We start from the raw sequence: 19,958 nt of genomic DNA, 5'->3' as shown, positions 1-19,958 counted from the left end.
ATGCCCGAGCACATTGAGCCATGACCATGTGATTAATTCTTCGGAAGCGTTCGGGACTTATCAGTCAGAATCACGTATGTTCAGAAGATTTGAACTAATGGCTGGCCTCCAAGTGCTCAGATTTTCAATGAGTTCACACCACACAACGACATCGCATCTTTGCTCCATGATGGTCAATACGCAATGGGATAGTGTTATTTAAACTTACTATGGATAGAAATCACAAAAAATTCATTTTGAAAATACAATTTACGACGCCCTAATATTGTTTAGGTTGCCTATTAATCTCTCACCGCAAACTCATCACATAGCAAGCATGCACTCTGTTTTACAATGCACCGTTAAGGTTGTTTCATAAGCAAACTTAAAACACAGAGAACGTCTCTTTTCCTCGCTTACTGCGTAATCAAGCCCCATCAAACTTAAATCAATTTATATTACATCATTTTAAACTTTGTTTTAGCAAGGAGGGGCTGAATTTTTGTGGGTGGATCTAAAAAGTTTATTTCCTGAATATACCTGAAGTTACCAGATTTTTTGACAGTTTTACCCCCTTGGTTTAGGTGGCTTTGGTTAAAGAGTGCCACCTGTTTTACAAAGTTTAACCTGCTTCCTGTTGCTTAACTCTAACAAATAATGACTTGGGTGCAAAACAGCGAGAGCTGCAGTGTGATAAAGGTTAAAATACTCTAACATTTGACATTATGGTTTACATGGCTTTGGTAAAAGAATGCCACATGCTATGGAAGTTTAAAGGGAAGCTAAACTTAAAATCAAAATGTCTTCTATACTTCCCTAAATATAACTCAAAGTCAACTCCTCACTTGTTTTACATAAGCCCACCATAGTTCAGGCCTCTGATTTGTAACTTAGGCCATTCTGATGGCTACTCGCCTGATGATTGAATTAAGCAATTGTAAGGTCACAATGTGTGACGTCAGGTCTCACCATTTCCGAACCAAAGTGAATAGGGCTTTCTTTTCAATCTGGCTTTCCTGGGGATGGATTTAGAGGAGTTTTCCGACCAACTCGTAGGAATCAACGAGATAGTGTGAGCTTTGAATTCGGAAAATTCCTTTAAATCCGTTCTCATGAAAGCCAGATCCAAAATCCTTGTTCATACTGAATGGGAAATGCTGAGACCTGACGTCACATATTGTAACCTTACAATTGCTTGATTCAATCATCAGGCGAGTAGCCGTCAGAACGGCCCAAGTTACAAATGACAGAAGAGCCCTGAACTATGGCTGACTTATGTAAAACAAGTGAGGACTTGACTTTGGGGTATATTTAGCAAAGTATAGTAAACTTCTCAATTTTAATTTTAGCTTCCCTTTAAAAGACTTGTCTACAATTTGGAATGTACCTACTAGTAGGCCTAGTAGTCAGATGCAAACCCTTTATAGTTTCAGTGAGCAAAGGAAACTACATGAATTTGACAAAGTTTACTCCATATAACTGACATGACATACATATATACTAGTAGTACAAACATCAGTGTCGTAATAGTTTTCTCACAATCAGATATAATAAAGATACAACTGAATGTTTCATCAAGGATGTTAAAAAATAGACCTTGGTTTCATTGAAAACGTTGACACTTCTTACATTCTAAATGCACGATGACAAAGAACAATAACATACATAGCTGAAAATACTTTCTGTCATATCTGTAAAAAAAAAAAAAAAATACAGTTGCTAATCTAAGATGATGAGCTCGTCGATGCCCCAGTCTTCAAAGCTCCCGTCTGGCAGGTATCTTCTGATGATGATGGGAATCTTTCTGACTCTGAAAAGATAGACCAAGTATGAAGTGTAACTGTAGGCAATAAACTTTGTTTTCACATACATAACATAACGAAATGTACTCAACATTTACATTCAAATACATTTCGATGCTGGCTGCTTCCACTCATATTGAAGTCTACAACAAATCACCAAGCCGATCTAGCGGTGGCAAGGCAGTATGAAAAGGGCCGACCAGTATGCAAAAGGCCACTGGCGGTTGGATACTGGTTTGAAACTGCCTTGCTACAAATACATCTACTTAGAGATGTAAATCTACTTAGATACTAGTTAAAGGGGAGGGGTAAGCTTAGTATACCTTTTGCTAGATTCTTTCTAGTCTATCTACTTTTGGTATTTGTTAGACTATTAACTCAGCAAGGATGTATTTTTGTATGATAATTCTAGCATTTCCTATATGTACAGGCCACCTCATACTTGTATCAATATCATTTTCAAGCTGTGCTTCAGCCAGTTTAACCATTGTATTATTTAGCTGCAATATTCTTTTACTGTGTCTATCTGTGTCAATAAACCTACAGTATTTATCAAAATAAATATAGCTTAGGTTCCTTCCAAAAGATGATATCATTTTGTGCTTACTTGAGCTCCTTCATGGCAATGTGCAGCGGGTCTGTTTCTCCTTCCAACTCCACCATAACTGGTGCCCCCATGCTGGAAAAAATTGACTTGTTTTACTATGGCGAAAAGTGCACAAATCATACTAGGGCTTGAAATTCATTTTTTTGAACAGGTGCACCTAACCTAAAAATTCAGACAAATTTTGGGTGCACAACATGAAATAAAGAAGAATGTCAGCAAAACATAATTACTAACACCACTGCCTCTCTCAAGAACTTCAATTTATAATACTATAAACTTTTAAACAAGTAATACAGTACAACAAAGGTTATATTGCTTTTTCTTTCAAGAATATGATTGTACCTTTACCCTATAGTTTAGAAATATATCAGGTGCAATGGTGCACCCAGTCAATAATTAGGTTTATGTCATGCCTGGGCCTGATACGGGTGTTTCGGACCGTGTGATAACTATCCGTATCAAATTGAAAAAGAAATTGAAAAAGGTCGCCATCGCAATATATCGGCAGACCAGAGACGTTGTCCTTCATGCCAAGATAGTATTGAAGACGAGTACCACTTTCTTATAACATGTCCTACATATAATGCTGAAAGACAAGTGCTTATGCAATCAATTACATGTAAGTCAAATATTACCCTACCTTACACAGATAGCGATACATTTAATGTACTTATGTCATGTCCAGATTCCATATCTATCCACCTAGGCCAATATATCTACCACGCTATGCAAAAACGAAACTGTACCATTCCTGAATGAGAATTGACAAATGTAAAGTCGCAAATTAGACTAGAAACATGCAACACAATGTCTGTAATTTAGATATAGCTCCACGTTGTAATTAAAGTAGATTGCATTTGATGTAGCGTTATAGTAATTAGAAATTTCCTTAGATTACAATTAGCCTAGAAAAACAACCCTTAGTCTGAATTAGTTCCATGTTGCAATGGCCATAGATCACACTGGATATAGTATTATAGTAAGTAGTATATTCTTATACATGTATAGAACTAGATTGTTACCGATGTTGTCTGTAATTTGCAATACATTGTCACTGATGCAATTGTTGTACAATTGTGCAATAAATCAATCAATCACATAGGGTTCGGGAGTTGTATCACACGGGTTTCCATAGAATATTTAGAATGCATTTTGAGTGCGCCGGTTGCGCCGCTGTCGAAAATTTGAATACCGGATTCGGAGGTTGGAATCTGTGTTAACATGTTGTAACAGTTTTGTGTTCGAGGACACAAAACTCCCTCAACTTCTGGCGCATTGCACATTGAAATGTGTGCTTTCTCGGGTGGGTATGACATAAATAAAATGCAACACGTTGTATTCCGCATCACCCTCGGTTCCAGCCCTCCCGCAGGTTGGATCGCCCGACGGCCGTAGCGGTCGGGCTGGTACCTCGGGTGATACGGAACACCCCGTGTTGTATTCTATATGCACAGTGGGTGCTCCAAAGTGCACATGCACCCAGTTTTTCTAGCCCTGATCAGTCAATAAAAAGCATAAATCAAGAAAGGGCAACAGAGTGAAGACTTTTTAAACTCTGGACAATGATGGCCCACCTAAGTGTTATACACTGGCATGCAGCATTGATGATGATGATAGTATTCAGGTTGAATAAAACACTTGGTTGTGTAAAAAGAGTCTTTTTATTCAGTGACTAATACCAACCGGATGACTTGATACCTTAAAATATTCAGGTCCAATTTGAAAGATGGGGATCAAAGAGAGAGAGAGTGGCTACTACTACTAGTACCTAATTTGGAATTTGAACAGGGCCAGAGGCAAGCTACTGAAAAATACATAATACAGACAGACAGGGATCTCCCTAAAGAATGCAAACCTGTATTAGCGGTCACCTTTGCATAGCGGCCACCTGCCCATAGTGGTCACTTTTCGTCGGTCCCTTGGATTTTTCCCATTGACATAAGCATTAAGTATTACTAGTAGGCTATAGCGGCCACCTGTCCAACGCGGTCGCGGCCACACGATTTTCGGTCCCGCGGGTCTGGAAACACTGCCGATAACGGTCACGGCGCATGGTCCCCGCAAGATTCGGGAACCTTCTTTCAAATCTCGGCAGAAAAAAATATCACTATAGCTGCAGTGTTACCCATGAAAATGTTGTGCATGGTTTTATTTTGCTCCTGGTGTTGGTTTTGCATTTCCAAGACCGCTAAGACGCCAGACATTTGCAGACAAACAGAGCCAGTCTTGCGCGCGGTCCTAGCGGGACCCTTTGTTTACTTGGGTTACTTCACTAGTAGTACCATGGGCGAGCAGTTTGTTAAAAACACGCCTTTTATCCTAAGAAAAAAAGGTTATGAAGTCATCCATTCTTTATATATTCTATTCTCTTCATTCAAAGAACTTCTTTGACGAAATAAGTTTACATTTTGTACTATTTAATGTAGAGTAAAATCATAACTCACACATTGCAGCTGCACCCACATTGCAGTAGACTATCCCAATGACCCTACCGGTATGAGTATGACCTCACAGGCGCCATCTTGCAGCTGTTGTTTTTTCTCCCGGCAAAAAATCCGACCCAAACAGGCTGATTTTACCGTGAAATTCCACATTTATTTGCTGATAAATGATGTCGCCGCGCAATTGAAAATGACACGGTTGTCTTCGGCAACATTTTAAGTCGCATGTGCTCCGGATTGGTGGTGGATCGATGGATCGACTTGGACTTAATTTGCTTGTGGAAAAATCCGGACCTACCGAAAGCAGTCATCTTGAGCCGATGGTCGTCTTGTGGAAGTGGTCGGTAGACCAAGTTTGACTGTACATGTATGTGAATAAATGTTTCTCAGTGGGTACAGAAAACATGTGCCACTTATTGGTCATGGTCAATCAACCGTTTCTATAGAGCGGCCACCTGTCCATTGCGGTCGATTTTGGCCAGTCCCTTGAGTGACCGCTATAGGCAGGTTTGACTGTACTAGTATATGAATGCACTGTAGATGTGGCACTTACGCTATCTGTAAAGCCCTGGTGCCCAGCACTCTGGCTCGTTCATACTTCGTCATGTAAGGTGTGGTGATTTTCTGCAGTTGTTGGGGCTGGTCTCCATCTGGGAAGAAGGAAAAATCCATATTATACATATTAGCTTTCAGAAAGAAATTTAAAAAAGGAGTATGTTAAATCACAGTCAGTGTTTCACTTTTCTACATCACAAACAGTTAAAGAGAAGCCTATGTTTAACCTTCTCCCTGCTACCTAACCACATAACCAATCTACAAATTTGGTGCCAAATTGCTACCTTAGTAAGCTGAAGGTTAAGCTTTGTAGCTTATATATAGACCCCATGCATATTTCTGATTAGTATTAGAAGTAGAAGACATGTCGCTTTATGTAGTTTGTTACTACTTTTGTCTTTGCATGACTGTGCGTAGCGCAATTGAGCATGAATGTACAATTAAGGCTATTATTGTACATGTGATTGACAAAGTAGCACTTTTTTCGATACTAGAATTTCTTAACTGATGGTCTATCAAACTATCAAATGCCCTTGATCAAACATACATCATTTTTCACGTACTCTTAATAACTTTATTGCAAGTTCATGCCCGAAGGCTAATTGCAGACAGACAAGTACATGGATATACATGGGAATCGACATAGTTTTCTAGTCTACTGTGAAAGTTCTATGCTAACTAAGGTTGACTATGGTTGGGTTTGACTTCTTTTTTGAAGATTCTTTATCATTATTTTACAGAAATCATGATGATTTTACAAGAAATTCTGAATCCTGTTGTTACTAGAAACTTACCTCCTGCTGGAAGTACATCAATGTTCTCATCCCCTTCTTGCTACAACGAAACAGGAAAGAAAAACATTTCACTGGTGTTTTCCTTGCTGTTACACTTAGTGTGTGACTATAGCGCTATTGCAAACTCCACAGCGAACACATGTCCTCTTTACCACGAAATAAAATCACAGCAGGCATTTATATTTACCACCCCAGAACTGTCAAAGTTGCTCTTTTGAGTCTTTCACAGAAATGTCTGACTCATTTATCATTCCGGCTGATTTGTCTTAAGCTTGTATCATATGTTCAACCTGAATGTCTAACCTTCATGGACATTACTATCTTTCATTTCTACCAGTCTTCCTCTTAATCTACGTGCCAAACTTCAATTTATCCTATTTCAACAAAATTAATTCAATTATGTGAACAACAATTTCTACAAGACTACATAATGTTTGGATTTATTTAGAGTCAATCATTAGGATGAGAATGGCACCATTACCCCCACATTGTCCAGCTCATCTAGGGGCTCCTCATCATCCAAGTCGTCTCCAACATCGTCAAACCTTCATGGAAAACAAGAGATAATTCTTGGTGCAAATAAATGATGCAAACATGTAAGAAAATCAATTTGTGCATGGCCATGGCACATTCATTACTTAATTCATTGAAATTGAAAAGAAATGAGAACAAAATTAAATTGTTGACATTTCAACCTCAGTTCCTCGTGATTTTTCATATAACCACTGTCACCAGGTAATATGTAACTGTTTGCAAGTCTTCTGCTTCTTCATAAACACTTGCCCCCCTCCCCACATTTACACATGCACAAAGAGCAACACGTTCGACACGCTAAACGCCAAATTTTACAAATATCCGCCCTGTACAAGACTCTTTCTTGGTCTCTCTAGTATCTACCACAACTGAGACACGAAGGTGTAAAGTCCTAGTCCACAAACCTCAAACTTAGTCGGTAAAAACAGCAAAAGTTTGAACTTACTGATCCCCATCGTCGAAATCGTCCGCCATGATTACACACGTGTAGTGATGTCATCAGTTTATGTGTATGTGGAAATCGAATAAAAAAATTAACAAAAACTGGTCGCAACGGTGTTTATTGTGTAGCTGATTAATTCAAAGTGGACTAAATCACAAATTTTACCGAATAATATGGACACAGCTGCTTCTAAAACTTTTCTTCAGATATTTTGTTGCCAGAAAATGACGTCATCATAAGACGAGCACATCAAAATGGCAGACCTGGGAGCAAAATCGCAAGGTGCAAATGTTCATTGATATTGGTAGACACTCTGCCAACGATCCAAGGTGCCGGGAATTCCAGTCCATCAAGCAAAAGCTACAAGAAAGACAGCTAAGACAACACCAATAAAGCAAGTAATGAAAATAGCCAGTGACACCCTGACTGTACTAGTAGTCCTACTACTAGCCTCCACATGTGATCAAACATCTGACTCTGAAACTCAAGCAAACTCCACACGGGACAGCACTTTTACAAGCAAGATGAACATTGCACAGGTCAACATACGGTCAATCAACACCTCCTCTACACTCGTTGAACATATGTGCAGGAAACAAAACATTGACATACTTTGTCTATCAGAAGTATGGACTAAGACAAACAAACCACCATGCCTGAAAACATGGAACTGGACCCTCACAAACAGATCCGACAAAAGGGGAGGAGGGGTAGCCATTGCTACAAAGGAACATGTCAAGACCATGGAAATAGAACTAGACAAAACCACACATGCCGACATCACTGCAGCAAACATCTACACCGACAGCACTAGCTTCATACTGATATCAGTCTACGTACCACCAGAAAACAAGGACGCCATGCATGAGCTTACACATACACTGAAGCCCCTGCTAGACAACAGAAAACCCGTGATACTGTGTGGGGACTTGAATGCTCGACACCCAGCCTGGGGAAACGATAAAGACAACCAATTGGGACACATTCTCAACAACTTCCTTCTAGCAAACAGCCTCCATATCATGAACAACCACTGTCCAACAAGAGACAACAGCATCATCGATCTGACCATCACCAACCGACTTGCAACAAAAATGATTGACAAATGGAGAGTGCAGCCTGAAGTGCAACTGAAGACAGACCACAACCTTATCACTATGCAAGTAGGAACTAAGAAAGAAGACGTAAAAGTACAGAGATGGGATCTAAGAAATGTGGACTGGAAAAAATGGGAGGAAACCACCCATAACCAGTTTCGCGATTGGCTCCAACAACACAACAACACAGAATCAGAACACATCGATGAACTTTATGAAACCTTCAAGGCCACCCTCAACAGATGTACTGATGGCATCATCAACAAGAAGACCATAAGCACCCACAGCAAAGGACACTGGAATCCAGCACTAGAAGAACAAATGAAGACCACGAAAACAGCCCTAAGAAAATTCCACAGACGAAGAGATACCCACAACCTGAACAAGTATCTAAAAGAGAAGGAAACCCTCACACACATGGAAGAAGAGGCTCTAAGCAAACACTGGGACGAGCAACTAAAAAGTATGGATCCAAAGCAACCCCAAGCCTTCTGGAAAACTATCAAGTCTCATCTCAAAAAGAACACTAAAACAGCTGTACAACCCTTGAAATTACCCAATGGAGAAGTGGCAGTCACTGACCAAGAGATTGCACAAGTGGCCACTGAAACCTACGCGCCCTGCGAGGTTGACATGTACGGAAATCTTACAAAATGGAAACACAACGTCACCAACGCAGTACAGGCCATCATCCAACACGAATCGCAATCTATCAACGACGATGAAGAACAAGAAGACCCCCTGAATGCAGACCTTGAACTAGAAGAAGTCCAAGCTGCCATTAACAGAATGAACACTAACTCTGCACCCAGCCCCATAGAAGGAATACACCCAATCATGATCAAGAAAGGCGGACCTGCATTAGTTCAAGCGCTACTTCATATGCTGCAAACCATATGGAAGCACGGGCAACTACCCAAACAAATGAAGCAGGACACAAAGGTACTCATACGGAAGCCAGGCAAAGACAGCTACAACCAAATCAAGTCCTACCGTCCCATTACACTATCCAGTGTAATCGGCAAAATAATGGAAAGAATGATCAACAGCAGACTCACATGGTGGGCAGATGTCAACAACCACTTAGCTCCGACCCAAGAAGCCTACCGAAGGAACAGGTGTGCATCACATGGAGTACTGAGGCTCACTCAAAACATTACGGAGGGATGGAAACAAAACAAAACCACCGTGGCTGTCTTTGCAGACTATGAATCATGCTTTGACAGGATCTGGCAAGAAGGTCTACTCTACAAAGTCATCACTAAGGGTGTCAAAGGAAGGATGCTGTGCTACCTCAACACCTTCCTCCGGGACAGAGAGACATCTTTCAGAGTAAATTCCATCACCACCCAACCACAACAAAGCAAAGTCGGCATCCCACAAGGGGCTGTTCTCTCCACCACCCTCTGCAACCTGTACACGGCAGACGCTTACACTAACAACAACCTGGACAACTTCCAATACGCAGATGATGCAGCTGCCTGGAAGACTGGCGATGACATCAAAGCTGTGAGAGAAAGCGTAGAAGAAGGGATGTCCAAAGTCATCCATGAATGGTGCCCTTTGTGGAACATGAAAGTCGCACACGACAAAACTAAGGCGATGATCTTCCCACCCCCACATGCTGACAGAACTAACACTGCAGACCTCAAAATCAACAACAAAGACATACAGGTGGTCAACGACTTCAAACTGGTAGGGGTAACCCTAGACAAGCAGCTGACCTTCGAGAAACACATCAAGACAACACAGACGAAAGCTTTCAAAGCCCTGAAGGCAGTAAGCATAGTGACACATGCGACGAACAACCCAAACCAACAGGCTCAAATTCTCCTGTACAACACTCTAGTCAGACCAATCCTAGACTACGCAGCAGAATGCACCGTCTCCGCCATGGACAAACTTGAAAAAGCCTACACACCTGTCCAAAGACAAGCACTCCTAGCTGCTACTGGGTGTCTTGAACGGACAAGCACGGAAGCACTGGAAGCAATCACAGGGGTACCACCGATCGACATACATCTCACATGCAGGCAAGCCCAGAGCTACCTGAGAATGGCAACAAAGCACACAGGAAACCCCATCTACGACGCCATCACACTCATGAAATCTCAAAAAACAGCCAACCAGACGGGATCCCAGCTGCACCTGCTACAGACCAGATTCAACGAGCTGAGGGAAGAGCTAGAGGAACACACAGTAGACAAGGAACCATATTACGACAGAAGACTACCCCCCTTTGTCATGGGCACCATAACCGGCTCCTTCACACCTACAACTCACACCACAGGTGGAAAGGACAAAGCAAGAGATGACATCATACACATACTGCAAAACATCTCAGACAACAGACTACCGACAACAGTCGTCTTCACAGACGGCTCTGCCCTGGGAAATCCAGGCCCCACCGGCAGTGCTGCTGTCATTTACGAACAATGGGGAAGCACTGAACCCTTTGCAGTGCGTAAACCAGTGGCAAGCAGATCCAACAACTACGAAGGGGAGCTGGAAGGTCTTCACCTAGCCATAGAAACACTCTCCAGACGACCATCTACCGCTAATCATGTCCTCATCCTATGTGACTGCAAGGCTGCAATAGAATCAGTCACAGGTATACAGCAAGTCACTGCATACAACAACCTTGTACATAGCATCAGAAACAAGCTACGCTCCCTCCATCTACAAGGACACACAATACAGTTCACATGGTGTCCCGGTCACATGGGCATACCCGGCAACGAGATTGCAGACAAAGAGGCAAAGTTAGCAGCAGCTGAAGCTGCTAACACCCAGATGAACGCATCATGGACAAGACAACAGGCCACGAAACACATTGAAACTCAAGCACTCATGAGATGGGACCGAAGAACAAAGCTGAACACAAAAAGCGAATACATGCAGAAGATAGCCATGAACATGAAGAAGAAAGGAAAAGCACTTGGAAAGAGACGCACACAAATCAACATCAACCGAATAGTCAGTGGCCACACAAAACTCAATGCCTACCAAAACTGGAAGAACCCTGAGATGTCTCCAAACTGCCCTAACTGCGACGCCCCGGAGACTACCAACCACTTCCTGTACCACTGCGCCCGCTATGAAAGGGAAAGACACCAAATGCTGCAGGAGATCGAAAGCATATACGAGACCTACGGCACGCCAGCGGAGAACAGACACACGGACATCGTCACTCTTGCTGGAATGAGAGAAGACCTCACTGACGTTATCAACACACAGATGTACAGAACATTCTCCCAGTACATCGAGAGCACTCGCAGATTCGACGTGCTCAACTGAAACACATCCAGCAACACGCTACCTCAAGTCACCAAGTGCTAAAAACCTAGCGAGAAATCTACTAGAACTGAAACCTAGCGACCAGCACAGCACCTAGAGACCATGTCTAACGAAGTAATAGACGTTAAACAAGGACAACAACAACAACAACAAATTTTTCAGTTCAAAGCTTATAGACTTGAGCTACAGGGAGACTCTTAACAAGGTAGAAGGAATCTGAGCTTCTATGGGTAGGATCTATGCGTGTTTGTGTCCTCTCTGGAAGGTCGTTTCTCGTAGCTATCGCCCCGGATTTGGCCGCACTGTTTCGACGACTAGCATCGGTAACCTCTATTCACGTGGCCCTGGTAAAACGACTTTCACACCAGCGAGGAATATAACTCAACGTTATAGCCGCTCGTTTGGTTCTGTAGTTGCCATGGAGGAAACGCCCGGTAAAGAAGAAAATACCAAAGGAAAACGCCAGCCTTCAAACTACACAGAGCAAGCTGGCCCCTCCAAACGTGCCAGAATGGACTCTCCCAAGGACAAGAGTCGCCACAACTACAAACACAAAGTCTTCGAGCCCACCAGGAAGACTGTTGGGTTTGACCAGGTGATGTTTAACGAGACAAGCAGCTACATCGAAAACGGACTCCGGAAAGTACAGCCCTATTTCTTCACGTTCGAGGCTTTCGCCAAGGGCCGTTGGCTCGGCCGGACGGTTATGGACATTTTCAGCAGCGAGTTTCGAGCCCACCCTCCCGAGCACTACGAAAAGGCGATCAAGATGGGAAGACTATTGTTAAACGGCGAGTGTGTCAAGCTCGACACTGTCCTGAAAGACAACGACTTTATGCAGAACACTGTGCACCGTCACGAACCCCCCGTTGTTGCAGACCCCGTGCAGATAGTAGAGGAGACGGACGATCTCGTGGTGATCAACAAACCTGCGTCCATGCCCGTCCATCCCTGCGGCGGCTACCGTCACAACTCCGTCATCTTCGTCCTGGGGAAGGAGCACGGCTTCCAGAACTTACACCCGATACATCGCCTGGACCGCCTCACGTCTGGAATCCTCATCTTCGCCAAGAATTTGTCGACGAAGCACCGACTGGACGCACAGATTAAAGGCAGGGAGGTGAAAAAGGTGTACCTCGCGAGAGTCGAGGGTGAGTTCCCGGAGAAGGTGGAATGCGACAAGCCGATCTTCGCGGTGAAACACAAGCTGGGCGTCTGCCGCGTTTGCCCAGAAGGAAAGTCAGCCAAGACGTCTTTTGAGAGAGTGACCTTCAACGGGAGGTCGAGCGTGGTGCGGTGTTTCCCAGAGACGGGGCGCATGCACCAGATTCGCGTGCACCTCCAGTACCTCGGCCATCCAATCATCAACGACCCTCTTTACAACAGCGCCGCATGGGGATCAAAAAGGGGGAAGGGCGGCATAGACAGCACAAGTATGAACGATATCCTCGGGAAGCTAGTCACGGAGGAGACTGAGAGACAATCATCAGGTCCAAGTGGTGATAGTAATAGTGCACAGACTGGTTCATCTGAATCAGAACACACTCCCTCAGAACAGAGTGCTGACCTTGACACTGAAGAGGGGGCAAAGGTGAAAGGTCAGGGGGTAACAAAGAGTACTGACGATTTGTCCTCAGTTGACCCCATCTGTGATGAGTGTCGTGTCAGCCGTCGCGACCCAACCCCAAAAGAGTTAGTAATGTACCTGCATGCTCTGAGTTATGAGGGGGAGGGGTGGAGCTTTGAGACACCACCACCCAAGTGGGCAAGTGAAGACTGGGTAGAGGACTAGCCCTGTTACTGTAGGAAACAATCTCAAAGCAGACGTAAAGATCTGGCTCATTTTCAGTGTTTTAGTTACTTTTACGCTTGTTTCTGTAACATTGGTGTACACTTTTTTCTACTAGTAGTATTGTAGAAGGAGGCAAACTGTTTAAAAAGTACAACTCTAGAAAAGGTACAATTCTAGCAAAAAACAAGTATAACACAGAAAATGAGCCAGAGCCTTGCATCTTCTTGCAGTCCATGGAAAAGATTAGCGAACAAATAGAAGTGTACATGTAGTATACTGTTGTTTTTCTTGACAGTAAGATGGGACCATTCAGAGAGATATTGTAGAGAAGAGGTGAATGAAGAAGAATAACTAATTTTATGCTGCAAACTTGGTAATGTTTTGATAGCAATCTTTTTATGTCAAACTCTGCAGCTTTATTGCAAACGTTTACCTATGTCTTTTGTTGACCCACAATATATTTGCCCCCAACAAAGGCTAGAGTTGGCAGGATTTTGCCAGGGTTGGTTAGTTAGCCAGAAACACCACAGGCCTTTTTTTCTAGGCCTAATCACAGCATAACCCTGTTCATTGTATTTTCTAGAGTAAAAACTGCAGTGAAGACAAACAGAAAGACATTAAAACATATGACTCAAGACAATAGAATCATCTTTTCTTTTAATTACTATTTACAATTAAAATATCCCAGATTTCTTCATTGAAATAGGTGTACACACCATCTACATGTACATGTATTAAGAAACAATTCATTGGTTTATGATATAATTACATGACATTTCGTATTCCACTTATATGCCTCTGGGAAATGATTACAATTATTCCCTCGTCATTACCAGACAGTATGCTCAAACTGCTTCCGCAAACAAACGTATAATTCCTGACATTTTTATCATATTTGGGTCATGCTAATAGTGGTGGTACTGCGGTCATAACAAAGACTTGTGGTGATGGTACATGTGTCATGAGTACATATGTACTGGTACAGTAGTACTGTAGCTTTCTCTGCCTAGCACACAACACTTGGAGAAAGACCAAGGTAGTGGGACTCACCACTAGCAGTAGAGTAGCCCCCTACTGTAGTGGCCCAAGGGCTATAGAAATGGAGATTATGATTAGAATTTTTAATCTCCAAGCGGATGAGGGGCAAAAGTGTAACGTTTCTCAAGCTTCCAGAGCACACAGGCCCAGTGAAACCTTGAGAAACATTACAATTTTGCCCCTCAACATCTGCTTGGAGATTAAGGATATTTTAGTTGTGATGGTACTGGAGGTAGCCGTCCGAATGTCGCACGTTGAACTTGTGGAAGAGCGCACTGCCTCCCCTGGCCGTTGGGGCGCACACCATTGGCCCCATCATGGCCACCTGGGGGTCAGAGGTCGGCGCAGGGGGCTCAAGATGGAGGATTCGGATAAAGTCCCACCTGTCTTCGTCGTGGGCCTTGTTTTCCACCTGGAACAAACACGGGGAGGAACGAAACAAGAAATTGCATAAATCTAACAGGCTGTTAGCTAGGGTTGTTGACTTAGAATCTAAAGGTTCTGGGTTCAAATCCCTGACATACCTCATAAATGTTGTGCCCTTGGGAAAGGAACGAAATAAAAAGAAATTGTATAAATCTAAAAGGTTGTTAGCTAGGGTTGTTGACTTAGAATCTAAAGTTTTGAGTTCAAATCCCTGACAGACCTCATTAATATTGTGCCCTTGGGAAAGGTAGCCTCCTTCGCAGACTTCCTATGAACAGCGGTGTTTATATGGGGGGATTCTCTAAAGGGAGTTGTGTAGCCAAGGGAGTTGTGTAGCCGAGGGACGCTGTTCATATGAACAGCGTCCCTCGGCTACACAACTCCCGTGGCTACACAACTCCCTTTAGAGAACCTTGACCCCCCCCCCCCCCCCCCCAATATAAACACTGCTGTTCATAGGAAGTCTGCGAAGGAGGCTAGGGAAAGGAACGAAACAAAAAGAAATTGTATAAATCTAACAGGCTGTTAGCTAGGGTTGTTGACTTAGAATCTAAAGGTTCTGGGTTCAAATCCCTGACATACCTCATAAATGTTGTGCCCTTGGGAAAGGAACGAAATAAAAAGAAATTGTATAAATCTAAAAGGTTGTTAGCTAGGGTTGTTGACTTAGAATCTAAAGTTTTGAGTTCAAATCCCTGACAGACCTCATTAATATTGTGCCCTTGGGAAAGGTAGCCTCCTTCGCAGACTTCCTATGAACAGCGGTGTTTATATGGGGGGATTCTCTAAAGGGAGTTGTGTAGCCAAGGGAGTTGTGTAGCCGAGGGACGCTGTTCATATGAACAGCGTCCCTCGGCTACACAACTCCCGTGGCTACACAACTCCCTTTAGAGAACCTTGACCCCCCCCCCCCCCCCCCCCCCCCAATATAAACACTGCTGTTCATAGGAAGTCTGCGAAGGAGGCTAGGGAAAGGAACGAAACAAAAAGAAATTGTATAAATCTAACAGGTTGAAAGCTAGGGTTGTTGATTTAGAATCTAAAATTCTGGGTTCAAATCCTTGACAAACCTCATTAGTGTTGTGCCTTTGGGAAAGGAACAAAACAAAAAGAAATTGTATAAATCTAACAGGTTGTTAGCTAGGGTTGTTCAATCCGAGGTTCAGGGTTCAAATCCCTGACAGACCTCATTAATATTGTGCTCTTGGCAAAGGAACGAAGCAAGAGCTAGAAAAAGGATAAATCTACTCTAACAGGTTTCTTCATACTTTTCACTAGGTGCTCTGTCACTTGAATTCTGAAGGATGACTTAACTTTAGGAGAACAGTTTTGTTTTCTTTTTTACAATTTGCAATGAATCCTTGCCTGTAGTTCCCAGGGCGCAAACGGCAAACATTGATTTGCAGATATTATTCATAAAATCAAGTCAGTGTGGCCGAATTAACATGGTACAGCTCAAAAGCCTACATAACTGATTGTTTTATCCTCACCACATAACTGTTGCCTTGACGATACACCCTGATTGACAGTCTCCCTGACGGCCAGTCCTGCGTGGACCAATCGCTGTACACGTTGGTGACCACACAGCTCAGCCGGAAGTGGCCATCCACGTACTCCAAACCCTAGAGGGCAGACAACATGGTCAGTTCAGGCCATAATGAGCCATGATAAGATACACTAAAATAAAGCGTCATGAAAGTACATTTTTCTGTACTTACCCACAAGGGTCTAGTCAATAGAATCTAACTATGCAAAAAATAAAAGGGCTTGTCGATCCACTTCAAATAGCTGGAAGTTCTTAATAATAAGGCCTTCAAAATTCAGGGCCCACAAATGTTTTTTTACATCAGAAAGCAAACAGGCATTACGCCACACCAATTTAGATTCTTGGTTAACTAATTTTTTTTTTAATTCTAGGAAAAAAAAACACGAAAACAGAAGGCTGGGGTGAAAACTTGCACCTGACCCTGTTCACCCCCTGAAACTGTGTGCGCCAAAGTACAAACTTTCCTCTGAGATTCTGTTTTCATGTTGATTTTCCAATCTAGCATTTTTTTTTAAATTCCATTAACCAAGAAATTAAAATGGTGTGCCCTTACCAAAGATTGATAGCATGTATCTTACTTGCTGAAGTCAATCCTATATCATCAGTACATTATCATTATTATAAAGAATGTTATCAAACCTTAACAGCATGAGAAACTCACCGTTTTCAGCCAGTGTTCATGATCGTACCGCACCATCAGACCTGCCTGTGTTGAAGGATGGAAAAATTTAATCTCCAAGCAGATGTACATTGTAGGCTCATTCTCAGTGTAGAGAATCCTTACATCTTCTTGGTGATATGAAAAAAAATACGTAGATACTACCGGTAGTATAGAGTTGCACACCACACTGGATTTATCAATATATAACTTGACTATTAGGCATGCGGTCTACCGTAAATCTTGAAATATTGCTTTTATCTGATAGCAGTTTGTACATATAAGGTACAAATATGTGTACTTGTGCTACAGTATTGTGAAAGTCAGGCAAGGGGTTCCTCAGGAGTCATGACACCCTGCCATAATAATGATAATTGTTTCGACCGCAAAACTAAAACACTGCCTTAAAACACACCCTTTCCATAGCCTCCGTTGCAGGCTAACCCACTGCTATTTTTCAACTTATTGGGGCCAGGTTCTTTGGCTGGGGGGCCGTATCTGCTTGAGGCCTCGTATCTGCTTGGGGTCCTGTAACCGCTGTGATCCTGTAACCGCTGTGTGATACGGGGCCTAAAGCAGATACAGAACCTGGCCCCGATAGGTTGAAAAATTGCCGTGGGAAAGCCTGAAAGCCTGCAACGGAGGCTAACCTTTCCACTCCTACTACGAAATTGAATCCACACGAAAATAAATGTATCTACAGTATTCTTCAGCTTACTTGGTCAAATTGGTTGACAGCTGACACCTCAAACATGGTCTCCATGACGCAGTCGGGATCTGTGACGGGCGTGTACAGCAGGTGACCGTTATCCGCGATCAGCTCCGGCACGTAGTACGTTCTGTTGGGAACAATTAACTCGTGGTCACATTGTTATAGTGGGGTTCAAGCACCTCCAACTGACCAGTCTAGCTGGTCTAGACCTTCTATCCTAGTGGTTAAGGCGTGCGGCCTGTGGACTGGCGGGCCGGGTTCGATCCCCGGGAGCCAGGAGTCTGTTTCTACTCGCCTCTAGTATTTCAACATTTTTGTTAGTCTGGGTACCATCCTTCGTGGTTACCGCTGGCTCTCCCTTTCTGCTTGCTTACCAGCCAGTGGTATTACTAGGGAGGATGGTAGCCAGACAAATCGCGCTCCTAGCGTCCGGCCCGTCCTGTAACCACTTGGGGTGGGGGTCAGTAACCTCCGGCCGAGAGCTTGTGTAAACACAGGCTACAGAGGAGGCTACCCAGGCTAAGTCATTGTTAGTCTTCATAGGATTTTGTTGTTGTAGGATTTTTAAGCAGAACCAACCGCCAACAAGAATCTTAGTCTTTTCGATAAGAATACAGCTGAATTTTGTACGATATATGAACAATTGTTGCAAAGATGCCCTTAGTTTGCGATTGTACAACAACTGTACAACGAATGTGACCACACCCTTATCTGTTATACAAAACTCCAAGCAGATGTAAGGATATGGTGTATTCTCAGTGTTCTATGCCAGTTTTTGCAACACTAAATACTAGTTACTGGTATTGCAGTTTGCCTCCTCTTATACCTAGATACAAGATACAAGATAACTTTATCATTCTTCCCCGGCACTATCCCCCAGTGGAACGCCCTGCCTTGCACAGTTGTTACATCTCCCACTGTTGAGTCACTCCGCGCCAGGCTGGAGGCCTGCCCGCCTTAGCCTGGGACCTCCTCCCCCCTACTTTGCCCCTCGCAGGGTCACTTGGGGGTATCTTAAGTTAAAGTTGAAAACACTGAGAATGAGCCAGATCCTTACATCTGCTTGGAGATTAGGTGTTTGCACTCACAATCACATGACTATGATGTAGCCTGATAAATTCTTTAAAACCTCATACATGTATATGAGATTTAGAAATCAGACTTATAAAAGCAGTGAATGCAAGAACCAGGAACTTTGATAGAGATTGCCTAACTTCTGCTAATAAAATAATTTAGTTACACTTTGTGTACTCACTTCCTCCAGAAGTCACTCTTCTCTTTCTGAAATAGGAAAAATAAACACAAAAATTACTAATGAATAATTTAAACCACAAGTGTCATCTGAAAACTACAACTTAGTGATTAAATAAGTTAACAAATAAGGCCATGTTGATTTGATTATATGGATGACATCCTCTGAGACCCTCACAACTGATGCGAGCGTGTGAAAAAATAAAAGTCTGGACGCACAGACACACGGAAGTTTGTACACTTCCGCCCCACGACCTATTGGTCGTTCATTTTGTGTTTGAATTATTGACAATCGGTTCTCATAAGGAAATTATGATGACTGAAGTATGATCCTTAGTGATGTCTGTCTTGAAATAAAAAATGTGTCCAAGGATAGAAGAGAAACATCTAAAACTCGTAGCAACAATTGAAAGTGCCTTGTAGACGTGACACGCATGGCGTAACGTACAATGTAACGCTATATGTAATTCGACCCTGAACAGGTAACTTCTAAAACTCACCGGTGTGACGCGGATGCCGTTGGTTCCGTCCGCCCGTAGCATGAAGTCTTGCGGCTCGTGAAGCCAGCTCAGCTCCGGTCGCATCTGGCTGGTGTCGAACGTGGTGGCGAAGGGGAGGGTCAGTCCGTGTACGTGCGAGCCCAGAGCCGCCATGACCGTCAACTCAGGACCGTACGTTAAACGTTGGAGTGACCCTGCTGTGAACCCAGTCGGCTCTACGCGGAAGTGAAACGTTCTGACTTTTACCTGTTGTTTACCCACCTGTCACATGTCACGAGGTCAGCGGTAGGGGCTGAGGCCACGCCCAGCAGCGAAAGCGGGCCGAGCTGTTATTTATAATGTAAAAGGCAATGAATGAAAGTACTGTACAGAATCTTCCTTTTTGATTGCACATGTATATCCGTATTAATAATAAATTGAATCCAGAAAATATCGACAAAGTTATTAACGTAGAGTTAAATTAACATGTCACTTTGATTGTACACGT

The 19,958-nt window shown here is 43.0% G+C and overlaps 3 protein-coding genes across 4 annotated transcripts; 1 reads left to right on the top strand and 2 right to left on the bottom strand.

The window, feature by feature from the left end:
• Nucleotides 1-1,430: 1,430 nt before the first annotated feature.
• On the bottom strand, nt 1,431-7,286 carry LOC136422403 (DNA-directed RNA polymerases I, II, and III subunit RPABC2-like). 2 transcript variants are annotated; one of them, XM_066410171.1, is made up of 6 exons: nt 7,158-7,286; nt 6,660-6,723; nt 6,179-6,218; nt 5,383-5,479; nt 2,389-2,460; nt 1,431-1,789 (listed from the first exon to the last, which is right to left on the bottom strand). In XM_066410171.1, the coding sequence occupies exons 1-6, from the start codon at nt 7,184-7,186 to the stop codon at nt 1,699-1,701; spliced, it is 393 nt and encodes a 130-aa protein (XP_066266268.1). In that variant the 5' UTR covers nt 7,187-7,286; the 3' UTR covers nt 1,431-1,698. The 2 variants fall into 2 exon arrangements, with proteins under 2 accessions (XP_066266268.1, XP_066266257.1); XM_066410160.1 differs by having other exon boundaries at nt 7,117-7,226.
• Nucleotides 7,287-11,616: 4,330 nt separating this feature from the next.
• On the top strand, nt 11,617-14,221 carry LOC136422389 (pseudouridylate synthase RPUSD2-like). Its single transcript, XM_066410134.1, has one exon. The coding sequence runs from the start codon at nt 11,775-11,777 to the stop codon at nt 13,338-13,340; it is 1,566 nt and encodes a 521-aa protein (XP_066266231.1). The 5' UTR covers nt 11,617-11,774; the 3' UTR covers nt 13,341-14,221.
• On the bottom strand, nt 13,981-19,750 carry LOC136422397 (uncharacterized). The gene is made up of 6 exons (XM_066410147.1): nt 19,472-19,750; nt 18,976-19,001; nt 17,727-17,847; nt 17,012-17,056; nt 16,295-16,426; nt 13,981-14,790 (listed from the first exon to the last, which is right to left on the bottom strand). The coding sequence occupies exons 1-6, from the start codon at nt 19,622-19,624 to the stop codon at nt 14,590-14,592; spliced, it is 678 nt and encodes a 225-aa protein (XP_066266244.1). The 5' UTR covers nt 19,625-19,750; the 3' UTR covers nt 13,981-14,589.
• Between the last annotated feature and the right edge of the window lie 208 nt (nt 19,751-19,958).

The sequence above is a fragment of the Branchiostoma lanceolatum genome, chromosome 1 (assembly GCF_035083965.1).
Source record: "Branchiostoma lanceolatum isolate klBraLanc5 chromosome 1, klBraLanc5.hap2, whole genome shotgun sequence".
Taxonomy (NCBI): Eukaryota; Metazoa; Chordata; class Leptocardii; order Amphioxiformes; family Branchiostomatidae; genus Branchiostoma; species Branchiostoma lanceolatum.
This window is presented reverse-complemented; position numbering and strand designations above follow the sequence as displayed.